Source organism: Homarus americanus, unplaced genomic scaffold (assembly GCF_018991925.1).
Source record: "Homarus americanus isolate GMGI-L3 unplaced genomic scaffold, GMGI_Hamer_2.0 scaffold25860, whole genome shotgun sequence".
Taxonomy (NCBI): domain Eukaryota; kingdom Metazoa; phylum Arthropoda; class Malacostraca; order Decapoda; family Nephropidae; genus Homarus; species Homarus americanus.
The window spans coordinates 1,808,007-1,825,281 of NW_024724693.1; the positions used below are offsets into that span (position 1 = coordinate 1,808,007).

The 17,275-nt window shown below is 37.9% G+C and overlaps 1 protein-coding gene across 4 annotated transcripts; it reads left to right on the forward strand.

The window, feature by feature from the left end:
* Window positions 1-2,186: 2,186 nt before the first annotated feature.
* On the forward strand, window positions 2,187-16,663 carry LOC121864498 (thymidine kinase, cytosolic-like). 4 transcript variants are annotated; one of them, XM_042363536.1, is made up of 6 exons: window positions 2,187-2,379; window positions 10,006-10,118; window positions 11,285-11,411; window positions 11,927-12,136; window positions 12,647-12,757; window positions 16,141-16,663. In XM_042363536.1, the coding sequence occupies exons 1-6, from the start codon at window positions 2,332-2,334 to the stop codon at window positions 16,246-16,248; spliced, it is 717 nt and encodes a 238-aa protein (XP_042219470.1). In that variant the 5' UTR covers window positions 2,187-2,331; the 3' UTR covers window positions 16,249-16,663. The 4 variants fall into 4 exon arrangements, 3 of the variants coding, with proteins under 3 accessions (XP_042219470.1, XP_042219472.1, XP_042219471.1); XM_042363538.1 differs by lacking the exon at window positions 2,187-2,379 and adding an exon at window positions 6,774-6,913; XM_042363537.1 differs by lacking the exon at window positions 2,187-2,379 and adding an exon at window positions 8,611-9,641.
* Window positions 16,664-17,275: the final 612 nt, after the last annotated feature.

Here is a 17,275-nt window from a genome sequence, read left to right on the forward strand (position 1 = left end):
GAAAGACGAAGAGTGCGGGGAGATATGATAGAAGTATTTAAGTGGGTGAAAGGAATCAATAAAGGGATATAGATAAAGTTCTTATAATATCCGAGCAGGATAGGACTCGGAGCAACGGATTTAAGTTGGATAAGTTTAGGTTAAGGAGGAGATAGGAAGGAACTGGTTCACAAATAGGGTGGTGGACGAGTGGAACAAGCTTAGCAACTTTGTAGTAAGTGCGGGAACTCTGGAAAGTTTCAAAAGGAGGCTAGATAGATTCATGGATGATAGAGGGTGGTAGTAACTCTCGACAGGAGCTGCCATGCACAGGCCAACCGGCCTATTGCAGACTCCTTATTTTCTTATGTTTCTTATGTTCTTAACTGTGTTGTACCAAATGAATCATTAATAGACGCTAAAATTGCGATTGGTCTAGGCCCTCTAGGGCATTTTTCACAATTTGGATTTCTGTTGTAATGTTACGTGCTGCTCGTACAAGTATATTCATGTTGATTTTGCGCTGTGTTAATGTCCTAGTTACCAATAGGCTCATGTTTCACCTTACGTTGACAGGTATCGGGAAAATAAACAACTATTAAATATCAGCATATGAAAATTCGCGTATACCATCTCGCTAAACTCTTACAAAATACTTGCATTTTCGCCAGGGTCATCACGTCATTGTTTACAATAGTACAGAGGCGAGATACAAACCGGTGTAGTAAAGTCAATAAGTCATCCAATTCACGTTAAATACAGTCAAAGTTCTGACTTACCTAACTGAATTCTCCACAGTGGAGACAGTGACCCCACAGCGTCTGTCGTGACCATGGCAACGGGGGATCACACGCAGACGCACACCAGCTGCTGAGTCGTGGAGTAACTCGTACTGTCTTCAATAAACTCACATCATAACCTCAATATTATCTAGGAAAACACATACACCAGTGATGATAACACTAACCACAATTTATTTTAGCTAGTCTATTTAGTTCTTTGTTTATCAATTTCATATGTCGATAAGTATAAAGACTATTATGCTCATAAAACCGTTTTACAGAAGCCTGGGAAGGTATAGGTTCCTGTTTAATCTTGTTAATATTATCTTTTATTTACTCATTTTCAGTCGAGAGTAAACAAACGGTTACTGTACGTTACGTGAAACTCTCTTATTACCCAATACAGTATTTTGGTGGGTCGTTTAGCTTAATGTCTACATCTACACTATTAAGTTTAAAAAAAATCACAACAATCCCACACTTTACTGTGGAGGGGTGATACAGTTTTCTTCTGTGGCTGTGTCGCAGGATCAGACATACCTACCCCGAGAGATCACTGGAGAGGCATTGGGCAGATTATTATATGCACAACATTTAGAGCAGAACCAGGGACGTCATTTCAGATTTTGCTTGGGGGGAGGGCAACACCATTACATGCAAAGAGTAGGGGTCAAAATCCTGGTCCACTGTAGTGCCGCCGGGTGGTGCTGTAACAGGCGAAACATGTTCCAATACGTTTTATATTTTAATGATTTTTTTTTAGATTGCCTCCGAGGGGGCTAGTTTAATGTGCACCCCCTTACATTCTGTGTAAGGTGAAGCGCAGAAGTGTTAATACAGTGTCCATCTGAGAAGCATGTGGCTTATTAATGACATTGGATCTGTGGGTTCCTTGCCCTTAGTTGACTTGATCTCGGAGTTGCTATTTTTTTTATTATTACTAGTCATTTACCACCGCCAAACAGCAGGCAAATGACTGACTTATACAGGTGTGTGTAGAAGATAAATTAGTCGTAGAGGACATTTTCATCTGAGGAAATGCCAAGGTATGTTCCTAGAAATTTATTGACCAATCGTGAAAAAAAATAAAAGGTTTCTAATTTAACATAATTCAAGATAGAGAAACATTAAGAAACATGTACGAGTAATTCCTACATAATGCTATAATAGTCTGTTATAGATTGCACCATTATAACAACCTTAAATATGTAACGGAAGTACAACTGGGCGTTATTTTACCAGAACTAATTTACAATCAATATTTCAATTAAAAGTATAACACATAATGTGAGTATTAATCAACAGAAACCAGAGGATATCTACAACACTCATTTATGACGAGGATAACATTAAACTTTACGGGTTGATGCACAAATAATGACTGGTGAAACCTTTGCAAGTAACTAATGGCAACCCAGCAGTGGCCCCGGGGATCAGTAAGACTAGGGCCGCGCCAGCAGTATCGTTCAATTGAAAGGCTTAGCTCAAGCTGAGGCAGTATAGAGAGCACAGTGGCACACAGCAGTCAGCATCCTCTAACTACCCTGCAGTACACCAGTTCTCGGTCACCATGGATTGCCAGAATGTTCTCCCAGCGCCTGACAAAGGACAGATACAGGTAAGGGGAGCTAGCAGACGGGAATTTAAGAACTGTCATATTTACTTTACTTTATACTCTTCACTACTTATCGGCTTGTTAGTCTGTCCCGCCTGTTACACACTGTTGGCAAGCACTAGCTGCAGAACGTATCAATACCTGCGCCAGGTTGTACGAGTCTGTACTTGAATGAACTTCGTGCCATCACACCTTTGGCAGATTGTTCTATAGTTTGTTGACCTCCCTCTCCTAATATTCGTCCCAAATTACGTTTAAGGGTACCCCGGTAAGCACAAGGGAGTCAAGCTCTTATTAATCATATATTTTTGTCAGTTTACTTGGTGACTGGTGAGGTCTGTGCGTCTGTTATGGTTCATTTGTTGCACCTCTGCTATTCTTTTACTTTTTTATTACTTCTTGTTATTTTTTTTAACTATATTACTTTATTGTTGTATCATGCTTCAGTGTTTTGACTGTATGGTTGGGTTGACTAGGCCTAATGGTAAATAATACAACACGTGTTAGAAATTTGGCGGGAAACGATCAGCTGTTAGAAATTTTGACGGGAGTTAAATTTGACAACATGTTAATTTAGCGACTTTATGTATATGGTTTATTAATTAATTTCAATGTTTCTAGTTCATACATGTATATAAATATATTGGCGCAATATTAAATTAGTATAGCCTGTAGGTAGTGCTTGCATTTGTGGAAGATAATAGTTTTGGCGTTTTAAATACGGAATGTGAACCTATATTTATGTTCATACTGGATGGTAATATTAATGACTAAATTGGTTTACCTAGACTTGCAGTGAGGGGCAGTGTCGATGGGTCCAGTGTTAGTACAAGAGGAAAGCCAGAGCACCTAAATAAAACCTGCCATATTTGGTGGTGTCACAAAGGACTCGGCGGGTGTGAGCATGTCGGGAGTATAAGGCCCCCCCTCCCCCAGCGCTCAGGGCTGACACTCGTCCAATTTTCTCATTGATATATATATATATATATATATATATATATATATATATATATATATATATATATATATATATATATATATACATATATAATGGAGTGAAAGGATCTGGATATAAAGGGGAAAAGATTTTAAAGGTTTATTACCATATGTTCGATACTTGATAGAATTTTTTCATGTCTCATACTAAGTGGCAACTTTGTAACTTCTTAAAGTCATTTGTTGCCTAAAGTAACATAAATTACGCCTTTTACGCAAATATCAGAATTGTCACACTTGTCAGCATTTGCCAAGACCAAGTTTTCATGTCATGTCACGGAAAACAAATTCATGCTAAGGTTGAGGTCAGGTAGGCCTATGGAAATTGGAACAGTCTATTAGCTGAACTGGTGAAGCCGTAGAAGGTAGGACAGCAGTAGGCACTACAGTTGCCTTTGGTAAGAATTATCAAGAACAGTGTTTAGGGATCCCACACAAGCATGGCCTCCTGTAGTTGGGGGAGCTGCCAGGTATATTAGGTATAAAAACAAAAATACTTTGTAAGACCAAGAAATCTGTGAAAAGTTTATTTGCATTTCCTTCCCTAAGTAATTAACTACAATCGAACTTGGGTGGCAATTATCAAGAAAACGACAATAGTTGAGTATGTACGATGGCTGCAGGTGGTTGTTGGGGCTAGTTGGGTAGTTAGGGAGGCAGGGCAGTGTTGTGGTCACGGGACTCCTGTGTGTCAGCTCGTGTTACCTCTCTCGGCTGGGGTATCCTATATATACCTGTTTTACCGGTTGTAGGCGTGCCAGGGGTCCCAACAAGGATTACAATGGAGAGATACGATGAGGACCTCGGCGAGAACAGCTTCTTTCAAGTGCTACAAAAGGATTACGGGGAAGTGTTTGAAAGGGCTGTCTTAAGTGAATGGATCATCTGTGTTCCTAGGGCAGGGGCGTTACCCAAGTATTCTTTAGCTCAAGATGATATATTGGGGCATATTTTAGTGCCCAGTGAGGAATTACCGGAGACACATTTTAGGACATTAACCGACAGAAGTGTGGTGCTGAATGGGAATGTCTTGGTGTTAGAGAACAATGTGTCCAATCCCCTTTCAGTACACATACTGTTTGACGAGACTTACTATGATGATGAAATGAGAAAGTACAAAGTGATGTGCCTTGAGGATCCACTGTATGCCTCCCATGCCTTTACCCCCACAAGTGGCTCTGGTCTTGTGACCCTTTATTCAGTGAGAGATTGTATTGATCTTCTGTGGACTGAAGCAGGTGGTGGGAGAGCACTTGAAGGAGTAGATAATCTTATCAAGCAATTTCTAACACGAAATCCTTCATTAGAGGAAGAAACTTTACAAAGTTTGCGTGACCTTGGCAGTGAATTATTCTCTGAAGCCGTACAAGTAATACTGTCCGATCCAAGACTTGGACAGAAGACTAAAAGGGATCAGTATCTTTTGGAAACTGTTAAGTTGGCCGTGGAAACGTATGTGTTGTACTGCACATACAAAAGATTTATGAAAGGCATTGCTGCTTGTAAGGCTGATGAGGATGCAAGGCTGAACAGAATAATAAAGAATCTTGCTGACTTACAGTTAAGAGATTTAGGTATAGACCCACAGTTGATGTGCAGCCTAACAAAAGCTAAGTTTGAATTGGCTAGTATTGAAGGCCAAACTACACCTCTTGGTAAATTGGGCTGCATCAAGCGTGCCATATCTCTAGTGACTTCACACGGTACCGTAGTGTCGTCTGACGAACTCCTGCCGATATTACTCTTCTTGGTTGTAAAGGCAAATTTGCCAAATTGGTACGCTCATGTATCATTCCTGAAGCTTTTTCGCTTCTCCGTGGCCATTAGTGATAGCGGCGAACAGAGCTTTAATATTTGTTCTCTTGAAGCGGCAATAGAGCACCTCAGTTCTGGGTCTCTATTTGGCTCCACGTCACCTGAAGCAGACTCGGTGTTGCAACCCGGGTGTATTACTAGTCCCATCTTGAAGAGCATGGAAGAATCACTTATGTATAACGGGGTCGACCCCATGGCACGGTACTTTGAGTGCATTCGCCTTGGAAAAGTGGAAGATGTTAAGGATATTTTAGATGGAAAATACAAACCCTTTGAAAAAATAAGTGAAAATGAGCCAAGTTTGATTGAGGCAGATGCTCAACTTTGTCATCCACTCTGTTCGTGTGATCGATGTGAGAAATTGGTGTCTAAACCAAAGAAGGACGTAATGCCAACAGTTTACACGAGAGAGGAGAGGGGGTATACTGGCCTTCATGTTGCTTGTATATTTGGTCGCCCAACAATTGTTGATCTCCTGATAAGTCTTGGATCTGACCTACATGCCACAGATTTCCGGGGTGCCACACCATTACATTATGCCTCACAGCGGGGACACCAGAATGCTGTATTGCTACTCCTACATGCTGGTGCTGATATAAATAAATGTGATGGCGATTCAAATACGCCATTACACCTGGGTGCTCTGAATGGCCATATTGCCTGTGTCAAGGCCTTATTATTCTATGCTGAGTCTGTTGGCTGTCAAATTTCAATCAATGCACAGAACAATTTGCTTGATACGCCACTGCATCTTGCCAGCAGGTGGGGATATTCTGCTATTGTTGAGTTGCTTCTCGATCGAATATTAATTCTGGGATTGAGTTTGAAAGTGTACAACAACCGAAAACTTACCGCTCTAGACTGTGCTCACAATCTCCATATTTCAAAACTAATTCTTGAAGCAAATATGAGAAACGACGAGCTTCAGAGTTATGTAAGAGTAGACATGGATTGTATAGATTCTTCTGGTAAAAAAGGTTCAGACTTTAAAGATAGTGCTGAAAGGTCAGAAGTGAAAAAGAATACTCTCTATACAGATCCCAGTCACCTGAAGCATGTAGAGAAGTTACTGAAGGTAGTCAGAGTTGGAGATGTTAAATTAGCTTGTTTTTATCTTGGTATAGAAGAGAAGATCACTGGGCCAGAAGTATTATCACCTAGGACCCTGTGTCATCCACTGTGTCAGTGCTCTGAATGTGCTCCTAATTTTCATAATAATCAAGAATCTTCAGAAACCTTCAAGGCCACACCAATCAACTCCTGCAATGCGGATGGTTACACTGCCCTACATGTTGCAGTAACACAAAACCATCTTCACTTAGCTAAAGTGTTACTAGGTCATGGAGCTAATCCCAGCCTTTTGACCAATAGTAGAAGGTTGACTCCCCTCCACATATCTGCCCAGAATTGTAATTTCGACTTGATGCAGGCATTATTATCTTACGGTGCGCAGGTAGACACTCAAGAAGTGTGTGGCAACACAGCGCTCCACTACTGTTGTGTGAAAGGATTTAATGAAGGTGTGAAGTTGTTGTTGGATTGGAAAGCAACAAAGGATATCTCAAACCTATCAGACAATACTCCTGCCCAAGAAGCTGAGAAGAGGGGCCACTGGCATATTGTGGAGATGATCTTTGGGAAAACTATGCCATATTAGATTGTGATATCACTGGACTAAAAAAAAAAAAAAATACTGCTTATTGGAGGCCTTCATAATAATAAGCTGGTGAGTAGGTAAAGGATTGTTTCAGTCTACAGTACTTGTTTAGTAACTTAACCTAATAGTAGCTGTTATATTTATTTCTTAATGTGTTTTAATTGTATCGTGTGACAGGTTGGCTCATTTGTTTCTTTACTTGAATAATGAGTGAATGTGATTTATAAATTCCTGTTAAGATTATCGTTCAGACTAATAGCGACTGACTCGGGACAACGAGTGAGTGAGTCATGGTGTATCTATATAATGGTTATTAATTTGATGTAGAGAAAAGGGAAAACAAGTTAATTAATCCATTTAGATATTTTCTAAAATTGTAAAGGTGGAAACTGCAAATTATTAAAAAAAATAATAATGTAATGCAGAATATCAGTTAAAAAGAGTCTACTTGTTTTAATATATGATATTTAAAAAGTTTTATGGTGCAAAATATGGAACATTAAAAATAAATTAATGTACAGGACTGTAAGTGGAGTTCCAAATTAAATTTACATAAGAGGAACAGCTTTCAGTGAGTTGTTGAGTAGTTATGAGACTGTTGATGCCTGACCATTAAGGGGAGTGGTTGATGACCTATTAAAAGGTAACATAGCTGACAGGCTGTTTGCTGCTCGTCCTCATCTTGTAACTGCTATCTAACTTTGGGGCAGAACTGTCTATTTTTCCAGTTATTTTAAAGGATGATTTTAAAGGTTCACAGTGCCCATGTCTATCACTGAAACATACTGTGCACTCTTACTCCCTCAAGTAAGGCACAGCAATGTACTGTTCGGTGCTCCTACTGGGATGGACACCAGCTAGTTACCAGACTATGTTGGTTCTATTTGTATTGTTTCAAGAAAATGTTTAACAAATTAGGGAACAATTTGATGGAAATCAAGGCTGTCCAATATAACTCCAGTTTTGCCGTGTGCCGTATTCAAGGTCGTTTTACGTGGGCTTTCCTCGTGAGGAATCCTCACGGTGAGCTTTGCCCGAGCCATGGGCATTGGTCGTATTCTAGGTGGTACAAATCGTGGGGTTTGCGTGGGACTTGCTCCAGGTCTGCCATCATTGGAAAAAAGGGAATGTTGGTATGCCATACGTGAACAGCTGATCACAAATACTGTATTGTTAGTTGAAGGCAATAAAAAATCAAATAAAGATATACTGAATCAATAAAATGATCATATATACTGTATTGTACAAAGTCCAAATCTTGTGGTATTTTTTTTTTACAAGTTGCCCATAATCTGCTGAGTCACCACATGTCGTCTGTTGGTTTACAACCGACCTGCTTGGTCCGAGGGTACTCTCATGTCCTCATAAAATATAAAATTATACCATGACGCTTCAATAAAGTAGGTTTCATTGGTACCAGATAACAAAATAAGTACTTTCTGTTCAATACGGCAGTGGATCGGGGGGCTGGCAATTAGGTAAGGTTAGGTAGGTTTCTTTGGTTGGTTAGGTCAGGTGCTATTGCGTTCACTATTATTCATTTGCGACAGAAATGTACGGAATGAAAGGTACTCAGAATGATGAAATATATCTAGAACTGGACCCCACAATATTGTGGGACATTATGGGCAACTTGTAAAAATTTACCAATCTTGTACAGTATGCTGGTGATGAATAAGATCACATGTATGTGTGAGGTAGAGTGAAGACTTCAGCATCACTATTGACCTAGGCTAGTATGCTACAAGTATTTCATTAATTTCAGATATACAGTACAGTACTATCTTATTAATATATCACCAGTAAAATATTGACAACTAAAGATAAATCTTCCTGCAGTGTCAAAGAACCCATACTGTAATGTTAGTTTACTGTATGCACCGTCGGTCAGTAATATACTATTTGATTTTGTTGGTGTTTATTGTCTCAACACAGAAGGCACCAATACCTGAAATGTACACAACAGGAATAGGCTACACCATCTCACACATATACTGGTACACACACTCCAATGACTATACGCCTGGAACAGTACAGTTAGTTATGGCTAATAAAAATAAAGATACACATACTGTACTAAATCGATAGAATTATCAATTGTATCTTATATGGCAAGTGAGTTGACACAGGAGTGTTAGATTAGAGTTGGCCTAAAGACATAAACAAAATTGAAGGGATATTTCTATAGTTAGGCCTTTTATATTCACACTATATTCATGAATGGTTTTAGAATTTTGTGGTCTGATTTTTGGTAAACAACGTGAAATATAAAATTTTGGGGGTAGAGTATGACTCTTAGCACCGTATCCGGCCTTGTCCATCAGCAAAATTCATCAAAAATTAATAAAGAAAATTTTTTTGACTAAACTAGAAGCGTTGTAACATATTTGTAATTGCAAGGATGTTAATAGTCAACACTGATTGATCCTAAGGGCTTGCTTAGGGTGCCCACCCCTTCTCACGAATATTCCAGCAATATCCGTGAGCATTCCCCACCATTCTTGAATTCAAAATGTGGGTAATCCCCATAGGGAGATCTCAAACTAAACGATCTTGAATATGGATGTGTGAGAGCACTAAAATAAAAAATTAAACTATGTGCCAGAAAGTCATGTGGTACCATTGCTGACAGCTGAGCATTCAAAGTGAAAAGGTCATTTAGCTGGCCACTGAATCTGCCTCGGTCAGTGAGCAAAAGATAATATTCCCTGTGATTATCTTCCCAACACTCATTCAAAAGACCCTCACCTCACCTATGAGTGGAGAATGTTTTGCAAGTTCACCTGCCAAGTGTATGGTGAGTATCCATGTATTTTATCTTTATTCATTTAATTATTTATAATTGTTTTATTTGTGTTAATTTTATTACAGTATTATTATTATTGTTGTGTGATATTTACCGGTTGTTATGTGAGGTGTTAGGTAGGTTATGATGTCTTAAAGCTCAGTCAAGGAACACCTCTCAAATTATAACTCTTATTTGTATTGAAAAATGTTTAAAAGGTAAAAGTATTTATGTTAGGTTTTCTAGGATCACATCCCTGGTATAAATCAATGACTTGCTGAATTACATAAAGGCTTAGGTAATGTTGATGGTAAAAGATGAAAGGTTTATGTAATGTGATGGTAAACTAGATTATAGATTCAACTGTTACTTTCAGATCATCTTTGGACCCATGTTTTCTGGAAAGACAACTGAGCTGATGAGGCGTCTTAAAAGATATCAGATTAGCACTCACAAATGTCTTGTTATCAAGTATTCCAATGATATTAGGTAAGTGTATATTATATATATATATAATATGCATTTTGTTAAATTCTTATACTTTACAGTAACCAAGCAATGCAGGAGGCTTACCGGTAATTTTTCAGAGAGAGCCTAAGAGCCACACAAAGCTAGTCCAAATATATAGTGTTAACCATTATTGAAGGTTCTGGCATAACCACAAGAATTGTCTGTTTGTATCAAAAGACTGCTAGGTGGCTGCAACCTTGGGTTAGCAGCTTGATCCCTCAGTTGGTGATAGTGTCATCCATCAGTTGTAGAGTAATGATTACAACTTTGTATTAAAATTGTTTATTTTTTGTTATTTCTGTTTTATTTGGATTTATGAGAGAGAAAATTAGCTACAATACTGTACAGTATATACTTAATACTGTACAGTAAACTTATTATGTTATGTGATTCTCAACACAAATGAATACACAATTCCTATTCTTAGCACTGAGGTCTCACTATCACTACAGTTTTTGCACCAAATATTTTTTTTTTTAGCATTAAAGGGTGAAATAGTGGTGAAAGTTGTCAGAGGAACACTTAGGATTAGAAAAACAGAACACGAACAAAGACAGTACAGGTACTCCCCGACTTACGATGGGGTTAGGGATCGACATCCTGGTCGTAAGTCGGAAATGCTTAAATAACACACAGAAAATCGAAAATTTGGGTCTTTTTCTTCTCAGCACCACAAAACTCTCACTTTTAAGCTTGCCAGCCATTTTAAAGTGAATTACAGGTGAAAATTTTGTCTGTGTACTGACTTTGGGACTCAAAAATACATAATTTGACCACATTTTGGTACGACTGAGGCGGTCGTAAGTGCGGGTGGACGTAAGTCGAGTCGGTCGTAAGTCGGGGAGTACCTGTATATAAACAGCGTATGGAACAGCTTCCAACAGACTGTCATGTGAGATGAAGTGAAATTCTTAAAAAAAATTTGTGAACTTGCTCCTGTAAATCAATTTTGTTATGAGTTTCTTGCCTCCATGGGTGAATGAATCATATCAGGATGAACCATGTAGCTTTTTGTTGTAAAATTGATATACAGTACCTGTGCAAGAAATTTTATTCAAGAATTTAAAGTACATACACGAATAAAGTGGGTTTTATAATTTTGGTGGACAGTACAGTAGTGCTACAATATTAACTTTACCTTTCAGGTACGACAGTAATGGTATAGCTACTCACGACAATCAAGTCCTTCCTGCACTTTCTGTCACATCGCTGGGAGAATTAAAAGATAACGCTGAAAAATACAGCGTCATTGGAATAGATGAAGGCCAGTTTGTGAGTACAGTGCAGTAGTTGAGTGCTGTTAGATGTAATATGGAGGAATTCTTACACATTATAGTCTGCTACTAATCTCACTCTGTAAATTTTTCTTGGGTATAAAAGAAGTTTCTGTGTACCTCACCCCCACCACCTCTACACTACATTTGCCAGGATTGAAATGAGGCAGCTTAGGGAGTCGATTCTTTATTCCTTATGTTTTATAATCTCATTTATGTATTTTTTGAGTAGACCTTCATTTAAGAAGCATAATTTTACAAAAATTTCAATGTTATATAAAAAAATTATCCCCAGCTTTGTTCTCGGAAAAAAAAGGAAGTTAAGACAAAATGTTCATTAATATTCATTATGCAAGACCCTTCCTCTCCCTCCCCCATAAGAATGTGTAACAGCTTTTATAATGGGACTCTAGGGGAAATTGTGCTTGGGCTTACGAAAGTTTTTTCCAGGAACGGAAGCCTTTCATAAATTGGGGTCTCCCTGTATTTATTTTGACAATTTTTTTTTTCCAGTTCCCAGATATTGTAGAGTTTGCTGAAGAGATGGCAAACAATGGGAAGATTGTGATTGTGGCTGCATTAGATGGAACTTACCAGAGATTAGGGTTTGGATCCATCTTGCAGTTAGTACCATTAGCGGAGTCGGTGGTGAAGCTGACTGCAGTGTGCATGATCTGCTATGAGGAGGCTTCGTACACCAAACGCACTTCATCAGAAACTGCAGTCAGTTGATTTGTACCGAGCAGTATAACTTAATTAGACTCAGTTGTCCTTTTTTTTTCCACATCCAGTAGAGTATTCTAGCCATGAAATTTCCTCCATACCACAATCTGGATATTTATGCAATTAAGTCACCATATTTGTCAGATTGCTCTAAAGTTATGATGGGAGTTTGTGCAGCCTATGTTGTAGAAATTGTAAGTAGCTACAGGCATACTCCTTAGAATGTTTATTTATGGCAATGCAGGAATTTTAAATGGTAGAGCTTTCATTGTCGACCATAAGAGACGTATTTAGCCATAAAACCCAATACAGTAGTACAGTGTCTTGTTTGGCCGACCACAACGTGTTATTTTTGTTTGGTTTTACTACAAGTTGGTTAACAGTGAAACATGATTTAACTTAAATTGATGGGTTGACTTTACAGTATCACATATAGTGTTTGGTGGTTTATGGATGTTTTGCTGATCAATTAATGGGAAAATACACCTAAAAATATTTATATTTTTGCAGGTCGAGGTGATTGGCGGTTGTGATAAATATATCGCTACTTGTAGAAGATGCTTTTTCACTTCCTCCTCCCCACAGAATAGATCAACTGCCAATCTGCTCAAACCAGTCCAGGTAAATTATTTTCTTTATACAGGAGGTCCTCGTTGTATGTCTTACCGATGATACATAATATCACACATGTCACTAACAAACACAGGAAGAAATTTTCATTATATGTCACATTTAACAAATACAGTAAAACCTCGATTAACCGACCACATATTGGGGGGAAGGGGCCGACGGATAATCCAAAAGGTCGGTTAATAGTACATAAAGTCTACGGAAGTAAAACATACATTTTCAAATTACCTTTCCCTAACCTACCTCATTTAAGTCCCTCTATTCATTTTTGTTCATTTGCCATTCATATTTCAATAGAATTTGCTTTAAAACATTAACCACTTTAGTAAATAAATATGAACCAGCACAGAAACCGTGAATAAAAAATGGAAAAGTCAAAGAACATGTCATCACAAAAATTGTGACCAAGTCCCAGGTTGCTCATCTGACTTTCTGCCTCATTTACACACAATTGCAGGGTCTCAATTGTTTCTCTTACTATTGACAACACAACATACATACAGGTACATTGTTTCTCACTCTTGATTTTTTTTCATTTTTGCATTTCTTTATGGTTCTTTATTATTATTATTATTATTATTATTATTATCATCATCATTATTAATATTATAATATTATCGCCCCGATGTGGGTCAGTGACCTGTGCCCGGGTGGGCTAATCCCCGTAAAAAAAATAGGGGTTCGGGGTTGACGGCTAATCCGAAAGTCGGTTAATCGAGATTTTACTGTATGTCGTCTGCATCATCCACCGTCTTATACTAAGTCTGCCTGTGTCAGAAGTGTCATGAATAGTATTGAGAACATCTAATATAATGTAAAAATAACTACAACAAGTACTAGAAGTGCCGCTACAAGTGTTAAGTTTATGCAGCGCCAATACATCGGTCACCTCTCACATGGCAGTGTGCTGTGCTGTTGTTATAATATGTAAGTCGCCACAGACTGTACAGGTAAGTCAACTCAATATGCTGGTGTGCCTTATGAATAAAGAAAATATAAAACACTGTACAGTAATTAAATATATAAAAGACAAATTAAGAGAATAGAGGAATATTGTGTGTGTAGCTGGGTCGATAATGTTGTATTATTGTAGGGGGACCCCTCGATAAGTATGAATTTGGGGTAATACGGCAAGGCCAGAGCCCCATTTGTTCCAAGCTGTCAAGGATTTACTTGTACAGTGAAACCTCGCTTTACACGGTCAATTGAACCCACGGAGGCCCACGTAAAGCGGGAAACGCGTAAAGTGAACAATAGAACATATGGGATTAATTGAAATAGAGACCGGGCCGACCCCCAAACTCAGCTTTTTCAGACACAATACCTACGTTGTAGTAAAAATAACTTCTTAATTTTATGATGGTATGCACACACAATTAATAATTAAGTGAAATATCAATAATATTAGGTTTTTAACACTTACATTAGTAGAAAAGATGGATGGGGGGTTGGTTCCGAGGCAGAGGGCAGATTATTGGCCCTCACCTGTATCTCTTGTATCAATTGTATCACTATCCACCACAGAGGCTTGCAGGGCCTCTTTGTCAAACCCCTCAAAGTCCATATAAGTCCATATCCTCACTATCATTATCACTATCACTGACTTGGGCCGGCTGTGGTGGGTGGCGGGTGAAGAACTCGGTAATGTTTTGATGACTGGGGGACTTTGTGCGCACCCTGACCGCACCGCTTTCCGCGTAAAAGAGTACACGCACCACGTAAAATGAGCATTCCAGGTCTGGCAGGGTACCGCGTAATCATGGAAAAGCGTAAAAAAAAACCGCGTAAAGCGGGGTAATATTGTACACGGTATACGTATATGTATATGCAAATTCACTCATATGAGAAGACCCCATTCCTACCGGGAATTCAATTAATGCGAACAAAATTCAACATTATGCGAGATGTCATACTCCCTGATATGGATTCTAACCCTGATGACTGCAGATGTCACTCCAACACCATCACCCACTATGTAAAGCCTCTACCACCACCTCCATCATCGTGTCTACCCAAGTTGATGTAACAGCTTTTATTATTAAGTACACTCTACTGTACACTTGCTTTCTCTATTATTTTATAGATATTGTGTTGATTTGTTTTATGGTTTATTTGTCTTGAAAATGGGTCTGGAACATTTTCATTTTGGGTTACGTAACACATCCTATTAACACCATTTACCGCTGCACCATGTTGGCTAAAGATCTGTTTTACAATGGTAACTACAGGTAACTGAATGGTTTTCCTGCATATTCATTGCTATGAAAAAGTGATGTGCAGTAACTCACAATATTCTGAGATATGATGACGCAATCAGAATGGTGTAACACGTGGGAGGTTCTGCCAGGCTAACCAGTTGAGCTGTGTCACATCGCCCAGTGGATGATTTGCTTGTGGAAGAAGCTATTCTTTGTATGTAAAATAATGTATACTGTACCAGTAAATGTGAGGAATAAATGAAAATAATAAATAAAATAACAGAAAAATACTGCGTTGCCATTTGGCAATCTTGTTACTATGCACCAAACAGTGATCTGAAATCTTCCACTCGTCTCCCTACTGCCGTTCCACTGTGTTGAGTCCCACACACGTAAGAGATGTTTTTGACCTTATGATAATTATTGTTTTTATTTTTTATGCATATTCTGTATGAATGATTATGTGTACATGTGATATAGTGAAAAAAAATGAATATCTACCTGAAATGCCAAGTTCAAAAATAACATTAGTGCAGCTCACAGCATGGCAGGAGGCTGAGATACCGACGCCTCACCCCCCTCCTGTTCCACGATCCTCACTAACTCATGGGAACATAAAAGATGTTTATTCTCTTTATGCTTTTGGCCTTTTTATATGTACTGGTATATATTTTTTTTTGTTTTACACAATTTATATAGTATGAAAGATTTTGTGTGCATGTAACAGAAAAAAGAAAAGCATATTACTGTATGTGTGTCTGCTTTAAATTACTTGTAGTGACTGCTGGGGATTACTACTTACATTTGTACATGTACATAGCATGTATAGTAAATTAAAATAAATATTAGTTTAGTACAAATTTATTGTTTTAAACTATATTTTGTATAATTTTTTTTCTTCAATAAATGAGTTATTTAGACATTATTTAATCATTATAGCAGCAGGTTATAAAACTTGTTTGGGTTCTTCAGGGGCTCAGGAGCAGAACCTATTGATCAAGTATTGGTGACTTTTTGAGGTCTCTAACCCCATCGTATAAGGGTCATTTCCTCTGTGTGTGTGCGTGCGCGCATGCGCTGTGATACTTCACCGGCCTTTTTTTTTTTTTATCCTATGTTATTGTGTAGAAGCTACACAAACTGTACTATAATAATTATTGAAGTGTTCCCCCCCAGGAAAATGTGGCGTCCAAAGATACCAATAGTGTTTACAAGAGGCGGCTTGCGGAGACACCCGATGTAGATGTGTTAAACAAGGAAAATACCAAGATGGAAATGGCTTAGATGAAGGTCTCAGTTTATGCTATTTAAAGAAGTTTATCAGCATGTTTAGAGCTGTGAATGCATTTGTTATTTGCCGCATATGAAAGGTAACCACAAGAAGACTCTAGTACAGTATTCAAAGATTCACACACACATTTAAATGTTTTTATTTAATAAAGATTGATTTATTAATAATTGTTCAGTAATGTTTTTGGGTATTATACATCATTGAGATTGAAATATCCAATAAATTTTCATTCCTTTTATTAACGAACTAGGTTAGGAAGCAAGTATTTTAGTTTCTATGAATATTCAATGTTCAGAACAACTAAGAAGAATTTGCATATATAATAAAGTATTACATGTAACATTTATAATTTGTATGGTGCTAAGCTTTAGTGAATTATGGAAAAGTCAAATAAATATACTTATTAAATTTCAGGTGTGTTAATCTCCTGTGAATTCACTGTTATGTTAATCTTGCTATTTGTAATATGAACATTTTATTTGTTTACAGTAACAACTTATGGACTGCTGTGTCATTCTTCATGAAACCAATTGGTTCAAATATCTTTGTTGGCCAGTTGTATTATGGTCTCTTGTCTGGCCTGTGTTACTCTCCGTGGCTTCTGTTACAGGCTCCTTAACATTGTTTCTGTTACAGGCTCCTTCTTAACATTGGTCATTTAAAGAATTATTTAGTGTGAGTGGGAAACTTGTGTGTAGAGAGGAGGGACATGCTTCTGTTACACCGGCATTCAAATATTATAATGGTGATTACAGCAGGATGAGGGATATTCAGTGGCCTGGCTCAATGAGAAAAAAAAATGCAGATACTATCCTAAATATCGTGGTTAATTTGGAACCCGATTCAAATGAATTTTTATATTGGTTTTTGACTGAAATGGAAAAATAACAAATAAAATATTGTAATCGAGAAGTATACTGTACTGTGCAGTGTTAAAAAAAATAAACTTTGACATGGACTCAACTGGGCTGGTAACATTACTAGTGTAAAGTCTCTGCTTGGCAGAGTTTTTTGTTTCTC